The sequence below is a fragment of the Lissotriton helveticus genome, chromosome 4_1, assembly GCF_964261635.1.
Source record: "Lissotriton helveticus chromosome 4_1, aLisHel1.1, whole genome shotgun sequence".
NCBI classification, from domain to species: domain Eukaryota; kingdom Metazoa; phylum Chordata; class Amphibia; order Caudata; family Salamandridae; genus Lissotriton; species Lissotriton helveticus.
This window is the reverse complement of record NC_136063.1, coordinates 423,023,491-423,036,449: the sequence shown is the minus strand read 5'-3', so window position 1 is coordinate 423,036,449 and position 12,959 is coordinate 423,023,491. Positions and strand designations below refer to the sequence as shown.

At 40.2% G+C, this 12,959-nt stretch overlaps 1 protein-coding gene across 1 annotated transcript in view; it reads right to left on the bottom strand.

Moving 5' to 3' along the window:
- The window catches only part of STK3 (serine/threonine kinase 3), a 968,587-nt gene extending 957,299 nt beyond the window's left edge, over positions 1-11,288 (bottom strand). Inside the window, exon 1 of the mRNA XM_078686976.1 lies at positions 11,125-11,288. Within this exon, the coding sequence (XP_078543102.1) occupies positions 11,125-11,147 (23 nt within the window). The 5' untranslated portion in view covers positions 11,148-11,288. The remainder of the gene's footprint in view (positions 1-11,124) is intronic.
- Between the last annotated feature and the right edge of the window lie 1,671 nt (positions 11,289-12,959).

Below are 12,959 nucleotides of genomic sequence, written 5' to 3'. Positions count from 1 at the left end.
GATCACAGATGTCTCTGAACAGCCATCATCTCAGAGGGCTATTTTGAATATTAAAACTGGAAAGTATTACTTTGTTAGTGTTCCATGGAAATTCAATTAAGTTCTCTAGTGATGGGTGGGTCGGAGCATCTCTCAAAAAGGCGAGTGTATGCGCCACTGTAGCTTAAATTATACGGGCGCTGTTGGAACAAGTGTCCTAATTCAATAACCTTACTTACAAAACAGTCAAAGCAGACTGTCAAAAGAGCAGAATAAACTGCATGCTTGGGCAGTGGGCACGGAGGAAGGAGGCAGCGGGAGGGTCCCGGGTGACCAGGAACAGGACCCCCCAGCAACTGGACATTCCAAGTTCAGGTAATAATCACCCAGACACGATGTAATGTCATCTATGCGTCGTTTATTTTGCTTGCTAGTCACTTATATGGGGTGTTTTCTATTCACTGGTTGCTTCACGTGTCAGTGAGCAGTAGCATGTTTCAAGCACTCACCTAGTCCGGACTCCTTGAATTGATCAACAATACAAGACTCTTTGAGACTATCTGCTATTGCTCCTCTATTTAGCTCCCCTGATGGTACACTGCTAATCCACTTGAGGTAAACATGTGTTACATACACTACGGCTAGTGAGCATTTCACAGAGCGAGTAAGGACCTGAAGATGTACCTTCATTCTAGGGTAACATTAAAGGCAGAAACCAGTTGGCCTTTTCAGACGGTGGGAATATTTCCACTTTATTTTTAATCCTACACACTGGAGACACCAATAAGAGTATTAAATCCTTCACTAGGTAGTTTTTGCTCATATACCCCCACCCCTCATCAGCTAACGCCCGCACCAGAAACATCCTTAGGAAACCCATTTTTTGAAACCACAAAAGCTCCCATGTTTCTCAGGGTTGTAGCCCACACTGGTAAGTCTTTCCCAATGTTACGAGGAGCCCTCTGATGAACCATGCCACACTCTGGGTTGGTGAGTGTGTCCTATCAACATGAAGAATGTTAAAGAAATCCAGCCTAACAGGAACTGGAGGGCATTGAGATTCCTAGATATTCCCTTCGGTACTTCCTGTTGTTAGATTGCATTCTCATCACAGTACAAGAACCCTATATTGTGCTTTAAACGTATATTTTATTAACAAATTCCTAGAGTAAAAGTATATTAAAACCTAAGTGGTGCAATTCAACCAAATCATAAACATTCCAACACGAGATATAGTTTGTATCCAACAGCCTCACAGTCATGTCTTGCCAATGGATCCACAGTCATACATGAAAGAAAAGCTTATTTCTCTCTGGTCCTCATAACTCCCAAATGTCCTGCCCAACATAGAACCAAGCACCTGAGGTGAGTAGCAATGGTGAATTTTTGGGTACAGGACAAATGAGAAACCCATTTTGCACAAATTGTTAAGGCTATTTTAAGGCTACGAAAATAGTATAGTTTAAGCAACAACAACTATATCAGCCCATAAGCTTCAACCTGTGCACAAAAATATAATGTTTGGTCTGTATTGTACTATTTTTCGGCATAAACATGAAGAATCTATTTACGAAAGAAGGCCCCACTTGTAATAATACGTACATATAGCCTAGGCAAAATTCTAGTCAGTGAACAACCCAGTGTTGATATAAACCCAACCACAGCCACAAATAGAAGTTTCTAAGCATTAGCAACTTTATGTCAATAGGGCAGGGATAACATTTAAACAAAACATACTCCTAATTGCAATGCGACTAGAAAGAATACTGTTCCCTACATCAACTTTTGCAACAGCATTGGCTGATACTAACCATAGATCCCCTCAGATTAGGCAGAGGATAAGATTAAAGAAAAAGTGAAACTGTCCGGCTGCACCTGAAAGAAGTGGTCTTTCTTTTCACTGACTTCGCCAACCAGTTCTTCACTGGGACTCCGACCACTAGAGCATTTAGACCTGTAATATCAAACGAGTCACATTCTGTAGGAGAGACTAATAGGAACACTCTACTCGTGTTATGTCAAAGGGGTTCCAATACTACGAACACAGATAGATTAATTCTCTCTGACTTTCATGAGTCTACAGACAAAAATATATATAAACAAGATATCACAGAGATGGGTGAAACCCAAACAGAAATGCCAAAAATTAAGGGATTGCTGTCCAAGACTTAAAGATGTATTATTAAGGCATGGTCCTTCAGTAGTACAATCAACCTGAAATCTATCTTCGAAGGCTGGGTGGGCTAAGACTTAATGATGCCTAGACACTAGCTAAAACCTGAGGTGTATGACCTCACCATGTTCAAACAACCAAAGAGTCTCGTGATTTCTTTTATAATCACATTGATTTGTGAATGCCTGAATGGGAAAGTTGAAACTTGCCTTCACTGCAACGTGTAAGCCCCCAGGAAAATATTGCCAGTGCCTCAGAATCAAATGTAATCTTGGGGAAATTATATCAGGCTCAGAAATCAAGTAGCAAGCCAAAAGAAGCGCACCCTCTAACTAAAGTAGTTAAGGATTTATTCTGTGCTCAACACTGATTTTCTCTTATATCACCACAAGTAAAGACATGTGTGGGGATCTGCAAATTCAGGATAAGCTGGTAGAACCTGTAGACTCACCTGCCAAGATCCTACAATGTGCAGAGGGGAGTGTTTGAAAAATTAATTAGATTTATTTCTGTTCCAGTCACCGAGCCGGTTTCACTGAGTTCAGCCCGGTACATAAGCATGGGCACTTCTTGTAGATGTCCCTAATTGCTCAAAGTGCAAGTAAGAACTATCTAGACTTACAAACCTATTACATGTGTATGGTTTCATGACAAGAAGTGCCCTGCATTTCTGATGGTGAAGCTCACTCCAAGAATTGATAACTAAAATGACATTACTTTACATACCAGAAGGCTCCATGCTTTCACTAGAAACACATGGTACATTCACCACAATTTGGTCTGACTATATAAGGCTTTTAAAGAAAAAGGCATATAAGGCAATCATGCTTCTATAAAAAAAAAAAAAAAAAAAAAAGTTACCTTTGCCGAAAGCCCAATTAAACGAGTGCCTCTTGCTGATTGCACCCAGGGCAAATCTAGGAATCACACAATGGCCATAGAGGTTTCGAAGAAAATTCTACATTTATTGTGTATGAATGGGATTGGCCGGAGAGCAGGGAAGTTGTTCTAGCTTTGCCCACTAATGATAAGAATTAAAGACAAATTGATAAAGGTTGGCTGTGCAGTTACTCCTACATAATTTATAGATCAGGTAGATAATTCTGCCTGGGAACTTTATATAACAGACCTAAGTCAAGTCCTCCATAACACTAAATTGTGACAATGCAGCAATTGGCATGGAATGATCCATTGCAGACTGGGGCGAAATGTTATAGCTAATTTAGTATTCAAGTAAGATCAGAGTTATTTGATTTTCCTCCTGTCCTCTCTCTTTAATGAGATCATACTCCCAGGTACCCAAACAAATTACACCTACTTGAATACTACCATGTACACATATACAATGGGTCTTGTATGGACTTTTTTCAAATCAATGTTATAATGTTCCATTTCCTGATCCTCAATCCAAAAATTAGAATTCTTTAAAATGATAATTCTCGTAGTAATTCATTCCTTTAATCATAGTTTAACCAAACGTTTAGAGGTAGAGTAACAACACTTCCCCTCCATGGGAGTTTATTTGTTGCTTCAAGATATTGAATATATCTAGTATGAAAAAACATATTCAATTCATTTCACGCTTTTGTAGTGCCTCATCAGGAGCCTCTTACTCCATATACCGATCAACACAATTAAAATACGACAAATCATTAATTTTCTTGGGGATACCAGATACCCTGCCAAATCTGACAAATTCCCCAAATTTTGGGATTTAAGTTGGTTCGGGGGTCACGGATATAAAGTGTTACGTCATTCGCGTACATGGACACCAAAATCTGCCTCAAGGGGCATTGCAACCCTTTGTCATTATGATGTTGCCTCAATTTCGAAGCGAGGGGTTCGACCTCCAGAGCAAAAAGCAGAGGCAAGAGCGGACATCCCTGCCTCGTGCCCCTAGTAATAAGTATATCTTGGGACAGTTTTCCATTGATAAGGATCTTGGCCACAGGCGCTTCATATAGAAGTTTAATCCATGATAGGAAGACTAGAGGAAATCCCATACGTGCCATTACCGCAAGTATGTAGTCCCATTCTAATGAATCAAAGGCCTTTGTGGCGTCTAAAAAAATAGCTGCAAGGGGCAATTCTTCCGATACATTATTCACGATAGAAAAGAAAGTCCTCAAGTTATGGGATGTCGCCCTGCCAGGGACAAAGCCCGATTGGTCCGGCAAAACCAGATTGGTCATAAGGAGATTCAGTCGAGTGGCAATAAGCTTGGCTAGGATTTTGACGTCACAATTCAGAAGTGATAAGGGTCTGTATGAATCGCAGCTTTTTGGGGACTTCCCAGGCTTTAACAGGGACGTAATAAGAGCAGTTCTCATGGACGGGGGAGGTGCCCCACTTCCAAAGCTTCCTCATATATTTCCTTAAGCACTGGGGCCATAAAGTCAATGTAGGTTTTGTATAGTTCAACTGGTATCCCATCTAGCCCAGTAGCCTTGCCCGATTGCATGGCCATTATAGCGTCTCGGACCTCATCAATGTCAAACGGGGCAGCGAGGAACTTACGTTGCGCATCACTAAGCCAAGCTAGTGCAACATCTTTTAAGTAATCATTCAGGTCGAGAGTGTCAGTCCGAGAAGTAGTATATAGTGCAGAGTAATGTTGAACAAAGGCGTTCAGTATTTGTGTGGTGTAATTCATAACAAAAGGTTACCTTTATAGTCTTGTGCTCTATCAACTAATAGCAAGCCTAGACTACAATGTTGAAATCTTCGCTTTCATGCTGCATATCAAACTGCAGGAATTAGCAATGGATTGTTTATAGATGCCCTAGTCACAATCTATTTTACACTATGATGAGACTACCCTGAAAATTATAATGGCTTTACCAATTTGTGTCAAAAGCGGTGTGTGAAACAATGATGTCAGTTATTGAACACACCAAAAACTTCAACAAGAACAACATCACATAGTGTAAACTGTATGAATGGAACAAGGATACTAGCATGCTATCACCATTGAATACTTTACAAACAGAACAAAGTACAACTGAGAGTAGGAGCAAGATGATCAAAAAAAGATCTACAAAACCAACTAAAGAAACGTTATGTCCTAAAAACAACACTTCTCCCTTTGAACCCTGTATGTTAGAACTTCAAATGGAATTAGATAAGCAAAGTCCGTCTCACAGAAGTTATAAATGCTATCAGTGAACAATTTGCTGCATGTTGACGATGTTCTACTCAATGATAAAGTTTGTCGATGCCTAACTTTTACTGCTATCTAAGAAGCTATTTATTGTAAAAAAATGTCTTATTAATAAGTGTGTTCAAACCTAAAATAATGGTACTTGTTAGATGTTGGTTAGGAAAACTGTGTTCAACAGAATAGGTGGATGTACTTCTTAAAGACTTGGGCTCCTGCAACATTAACTTTTACATGAAACATAACTTGTGACAAGAGAGAAATCAGGAGCCTTACGATGGGCTTTGAACACAGAAAGTTATTTATAGTATCCTCTTGCTAAATTCTGTTTTTAAGGCAATATGTAGCAACAGTGCTACCTGTAATTTTATATGCTACTAGCTTACCCGTTGCGCGTTGCTTCGATCTCCGAAGAAAGGAAATTCAAGGAAACTCGTCATGATAACATTCAATTTACATTGTGTCATTTTTATTGAAACATATTCATTTTAATATGGAAAACATGTTAAAGTGTTGTTTTAATTCTATTTATTTATTCATTCGAGTGCTTGAGGATACACGATTTTTTGTTTTTCCGTCTGGTGCGTACATCAGTATTCGAAAGATTATGAGGGCCCTGGGGGGCCGATATTTTAAAAATGTTATGGCAGAAACCTTTGCGGGAGTGTACTCAACAACTTCCCAAAGTTTCATGGCGATCGGATGAATGGTGTAGTAATGCATAAAGGACAAACAGACATACTTTCGTTTTTATATATAAAGATGTTGATATTGGCTAGGTGTGACCTCAATTATCTGGGGTGGAGGGTGTTTAAGGGGTTGTTTCTTTAGGATTGATTATCGTGAATCACAGATGTGCAATTACAAGATGAAAATGTAGCAATGTTAATATGTGTGACTTGTCATAACTTCTGTGCGAACAATTTACAGGACTGTAAACGAACTTAAAATCAATAAAATATGTTATAAAAAAAATGTTGATATTGGCTAAATAAGAAACAAACTGGATCGATAAGGAAATGTATTCCCCATCACAAGCAGGGTGTAATCATGCTACATCAAATGTCTGTACTTGTGACCTTTGTTACTGAGAAGTTTGTCTAGTGCTATTGTTTGTAAACGGTGAGTTGGTGGTGGCCCACTGCAAGCAGAATTGAAAACCCTATTGTGTAAATATGGCAATTAATTTGTGTTGATAAATATACGACCACTATTTTCAAGCAAATCATTATCAACAAATCTCCAAGAATACACTACTTTAAAAACAATGATTCTTATTTAGACAACTATACTGAACTTCACTTTCAAATCCAGACCTGCCTAGGCTGTTGCCCAGTCTAATGCACCCAACTGCATTAGGGGTGTGTACCACTTAAAATCAGTGGCGGCGGGTACGTGGACTAATTATTACACAATATGCAGGTTTACACATTATGTGCAGTGCGTTTCAAAACAGCACAGCATGTACTACTACATTGTCTAAATCTTCAGAATGTATAACAGAGAGTTTATCTTAAAGTCAGGAGTTGGTCTGAAAAAGAAACTTCCCTGGTAAGCCTAATGCAGAATAATTAACTAAGAAGGAATGTTAATCATTACTTTGAAATTATATATTCTAATTTAGGAGGTCAGCAAACAACTGTATTGTATGATAAAGATTAAACAGTATAGTGATTCAAGAACATGTTTTTTAAGAAACTAAGCACGGATTATACATTGTATGTTCAGGTCTTGCCTTCCTTAGTGACTATTAAAATAAAACTAAAGCCACTGGTGGGGCAAAGTAGGTATGTGAGAGAGAAATAATGTTTAACTCTGCAGCACTCGAAATACAGGTGAAAGGGATGGTACCATTTTTTAGAGCTGGTTTTAGAATAGAACACAAATGTCTTCAGAGAATAAGTAACTGTAGGAGGCTGATAAATGATCAACTTCTAAAATGGCTCCAGGAATGTACTATGAAGACTTGACATGGCATAGCTCGATGGCATAGGATGGATGTCCTTTGAGTGGCCTTGCAAACTATGAATATGAGGTGTGAAAAGGAGCCTGCAGTGGATCAGCAACTGTTTACAAGATAGCCGGGAGGGTGGAGCTGCAACAGGGAAGTTAACCTGCTAAAAGTAACTTTAGGAACATATTTTTACAATTAGAGGTGCTAAGAAAGAGGAAAGTGAACATTAAAAGTAAGGCAAGCAAATGTCCCAGATTTCCCACGGACAGTCAAAGTTTTTAGATTGTTGTTCTTGTGTTTTAACAGTTTTACCCAACAAATAATTGTCCTTAATTTGAAAAAGAGGCATTGGTGACTATGAACACTACACTTCATTCTGACCTTACTCACACATCAATTTGATCCTCTCTTATGACAACGTTTAGAAAAAGACACAAGTCTTTTCTAAATGCACAGTCAATACATTCTCTCACCCACCTTGGAAAGACAGTGGAATAGAGCTTGGGAAACGCTTGTGGAATGCATATAATTTAAAAAGGTTTTTGTTTTGCCACATGCAGTCTAGATATGACATTGGTTGAATGGGAGTCCACATACAACAGGCAGATTCAAGAACTACTCACCAGAGCTTCATAGTCCTCGGTTCACACATCAGCCCTATAAACGTGCAAATTTAGACTAGGTAACAGTCTCGTGTTTTCTTGCGGGATTAGCGCAAAAACCCTCACAGGCAATTCACAGTTTCTTAGGTTTCAAAGAAAAATATAGTCAACCTCTTTGGAGCTTAGTGGTGTATAGATAGACACGGGCAAATGTGCCCATAGATGCTGCCAAACTATAGTCCTATTTCTAAGGCCTGTCCGATTTTTGTTTTTAAAAATCTGGTCACAGGAGCACCTATAGTCAGTTGGCCCTGTATCAGCAAATGACTGATCTTTAAACCAGCCTGGCCCACCAAAGGGCTTTTCCTAGGTATCTAGAAGTTGGGTTTCCTCTTGCAAAAATGCATGTTTTATAATTATCCATATTTCCAACTGGATAATAAATATGTTTCTGTTTCAAGAAAAGAGATCCAGCTAGCTACGTGTCTCTAAATGAAGCCAGACTGCCATCATTGGTCCACCCAAAAGACAAACCGAAACACCGGAGAAGAGCTGCATCAAAACAGAAGGCACCACCCCTTTCTAAGTACTCTCGAGGTCTACTTGTTTGGCACCCAAGTAAGAATCCCAAGTCCCATGAGGTGCGGTCACCATGACTCCGTACCTCTGTGACTGGTGCTGCCTCCGCCTCTGTTCATCTGAAGATCTGAGCAGTAGCTGTCAACTGCACACCAGCTGATGGGTCCAGCACAAGGTGCCTGGTTGCTGTGCTCTTGAGGCCATGTGGTGCATATCCCGCCGGGAGTATGAACCAGCTATGTCACCCAAACACTGCAGAGTTGCCATGTGCTATAAACTGACAACCAAAGGTACTGTGCACGCTATGGAAATCTGAGCAGGGGGGCCCAAAGCGAGTATTCCAAGAAAGGAACAGTAAACACAGGCTCAAGACCAAAACAGTGGCACTCCCATGAATTGCTAAATCCCGGATGTACGAAAAAAATCATCATTCCTCGCTTCCCTGTTACTTTTGCGATGTATATGAATACATGCATGATGTACAGGAGGTATTTACTGGTAATGAAGTTAGTTGAACGTTTTTTTACCAAAGAACTATAGGCTGTATTTAATAAAAACAAACAATTAAAATAGCTATACAGAATAACATAATGTCGGCACCCAATTTACGCAAACAAAAATGATATCTATCTGACCGTCTTGTTGCCAATATTGAACATTAAAATACAAGATTATTTTCCAATTTTACATGCAGACAGTTAATATTTGCCAATTAGTAGCTAGTAGTGTATTTTGGAACACAGTGTTGACAATATGTTACTAATGCATGTCATGGTTGTGCATTGTAATTTAGAGACAGCACATTTTCCAGTGAAATCGCTACTAAATTTGCAATTTCGTGCAGTTTTACTGATAAAACTATGTAGGACACACACACAATAGAAGACGTATGGAGTGGAGAATATTTATTATATGCACATCAAGTAAAGTGTCTTGACTTGTTCTGATCATATTAAAACCTTTGTTTCCAACCCACATCAGAATTACAAAAACATTTGTTTCACCTGTGATTATCTAACTGCTGATGAAGTTAGAAATATATGTAGAGTTCAACTACTGGTATTTAGATTTTGTTGTGTGTTGTTAAAAGAATAAGTATCAATTTTTCTGAAGACAGAGCCACACATCTGACCCCTGTCTTTGAACTGCCGCGAATGTGACAAGATAAAATCAAAATTTTAAGGAATCGTCATTGCTCATTTACCCTCTGCACTCCAGCATGGTTATTCTGAAGGTGCTGCTGCATGCCCAGCACCTGTACTTCCAGTGCCTATGGCTGGTAATCAATGGTATATGTTGAAAGGCTCATGGGATGGTGTCCATCAAGAGTGCTGCCGGTTCAACCATTAGATGCTCTGTGGAGCACCCAAGCTAAAATCTCTTGCTCTTATTTAGAAGACTCTAAATGCTTTGCTACAACACATTAGACCCCCCCCCCCCCCCACCCACACGCTAGTAGTTCAGCACATGCGGGACACTTTGTACAATCATTGGCATATTGGAAATAACTATCTTCACAAAGTGCGACTAAGCAGATTGGAGTATACAATCTCATATAAACAGTGTGCCCTCGCCATGCATATACTACACGTGAAGAACAGTGATCCCATGACCAAATTTGGCAAGTGCATTCCACGTGGTTCTAGAGGAGCAATGCTGTGTCGTGAGGACATTACTGCATATGCCAACACTATAGCCAAAGTCACGCTAGATTTTCTGGATATCCACATAAGATAACTTTTCATAGAAGTAAGCTACATTAAAATAAGTAGATTTTTTTGTGGTTGCCCCAAGGCACTGGCATGGATCTGGCCCCATGACCTAAGCTTCACACATATGCAATGGACGACGTATGTCTTTTAGCAACATTTTTGTATAATGTACCAGGACAAGTTAATTTCATGTCACTTTTGCTCTATACAATGGCATCGATTTAAAGTTCAACATGCTTCCAGCTATAACACACTTATTCAGGCACCACCATTCAGAAGTTACGCAATAGATACATATATTTGTTTCCTATCTACAAGCCTCAACGAAAGCGAAATGTTACAAATAAGCTGGACATAAAAAACATCAAACCTAATTAAAAGAAAAGTAACCAACTATCAGGTGCATACAAAGCACAGCCACATAATCATAAAAAATATCTTTAACTGCCCATAATATCGCTACAATATGCTTCAACTCATATCAAATGTTCCTGCGATGGATACCATCTCAGAGCATAAAAATACACTACGTAATAAACGCACTGCACGTTAGATAATAACCATGAATCCCTCACATAGGCTGTATCCATCACGTACGTGAATGAGGATGCTGTTAGCTCGAATACATGCTAACCTATACGCGCTGCGCACAATACCAACTAAAACAATACTCATGTTCTCTTTACTGAGCGCGTACTCAGCAGTGAAGACTGTACTTTAAATCCCACAGACGCAACCTCAGAGACAGTAAGGGCACAAGTAAGGGCTCCTCTCTAAATGACCATACAAACACGGAGTAATCAGGGGATGCATGTCATCATGCAGGGAAGGCGTCCTAGGGGTCCTGCCCTGGGCTGCCAGGCCCAGTGATGCCAGGGTCTGGACACACACACCATGGTCTCCCTCATCTTCAGTCCTATGCACTGGTCAAAGTGAGGCAACCCGGGTCCACAGGTCTCGACCCTTACCTCTTGGGCGCCGGGTGATCCATGCTGCTGGTGTTCGCAGCCCCTGTCACTTCTCTGTGGCTGCAGATCAGGTGTAACTCTACACAACTTTCATGCTGCTTTAGTTTCAACACTGCCTGACACCTCTGCCGCACCACCAAACTCACTGCCCTGTTCGACCCGCCCTCCTCACTTCTCGGGTACGTGATTGGTGCCTTCCTGTCACACTCCCTCGGCGATTGGTGGTTAAACCAAGCAAGGCAACACTCGCCGCTTCAGATGTAAAGGGGCTGGCTTGTTTCTCTGTGGCTGAGAAAAGCAGGAAGCGAAATGACGAGCGGAGCATTGTGGGAGTGGAGCGGGGATGTCCCTTTTCTGTTTTCCTGCTGGAACCTTGGTGTGCCGTCCAGAGAGGGTATCAGTTCTGCATCTTTACTCCGATAGTTGTCTTTTCGGCCCGGGTCGAGGGAACTGAGACAGCGACCTTCAATAATGAAAATAACATCCCTGCTTGGTCGATAGGGCGTTCCACGTGCAGCCAAGTCTCTCTACTTCTCACATTAAGTATTTAAAGGGGCTTGTGCCTGCGGTTAAACAGCCCCCCCCCCTTCCTCGTTCGGTGGGACAGGGGCAACGTTTGTGGGAAAGAGTGATCAGTCGCCGAGCCAACCTCTTTACATTGATTAACCCATGCGTCTTTTACATGTCGGCTGAGAGGTGAATGGAGTCAGCATTCAGGTTCAGGTGTATACATCTCAAAGCCATGCTGTAAAGATAAGAACACGATAACACAGCCTCCCAAAGAAGCTCAGGCGCATCTGCATAAAGCAGGCAAGACTTTAAGTTACAGCAATACAGAAGATTAATAATACAATTTGATGCTCAGACAAGAGTCTCTGATCCTCTCTCCTGGATATTAGTAAAGTCTAAAATAATCTAATTTAGAGTCCAATCTAATGAGGTGATTAAGTCTAAAAAAATCCCAAAAAGTAGGGTAAAAGCAGAAAAAAGAGAAACATATGGGAAGGTGTCAGCATTTCAGAAGCTTGGGCAAGAGTCTTCTAGATTCAGGGAAATAAGTGTTAGCCTAAGCCGCACTCAGCAAAGAATTCAAGGGAAAAGCATAGAAGTCCTTATCAAAAAAATCCAAAGGGATAGTTGCCAACAACGTGAGAACACCAGTCATTTCCACACAACACCTCTGAGGAACACCCCTCTGTTTACATCATATGGGGCTCCATTTTCCTTTCTATTCTCATGTTATGAACTGCAAACATTTGTGGATTATCCAAGACCAAACCTGGGAGCGATATCGTCCTTGGATACCTGCAACCCCTCGCAACATTACTGAATAGAGACTGTCAGTTAACTCTCTGGCTCTCCATGTTCTTTGTCAAGGTCTTCTTCTCAGGCTAATACAGTGTTACATCTATTCCCAAACCATGTGAATGCACCTGCAATGAAAACGACATGCAAGCAGAAACACAAAAGCTGTATTTTATGTAGAAAGAAATACCGGCCTCCTTGAGTCAACTTAAGCATATTAAATCAACAGTGCACATTTAATATGCGTGTCATTTATGCACACATAACTACAAATAAATGAAAATGTCAGGACATTACATTCAAAATCAAATTCATGTTGTAGTTTAAGTAAAGGTAAGACAACTTGAATTACATGAATGTAAATGCAAACTATTCTAAATTCAAATGTGAAAATATTAGTGCACATGTTTACATAAATCATTTACATTTTTAAAGTAAGTAACATTTTATTACTGTGAGGATGGTTATCAAATCTCTAAAAACTACATTTCATTTAATAAGGTTAAGGCACATGGTGTATGAATGAATCT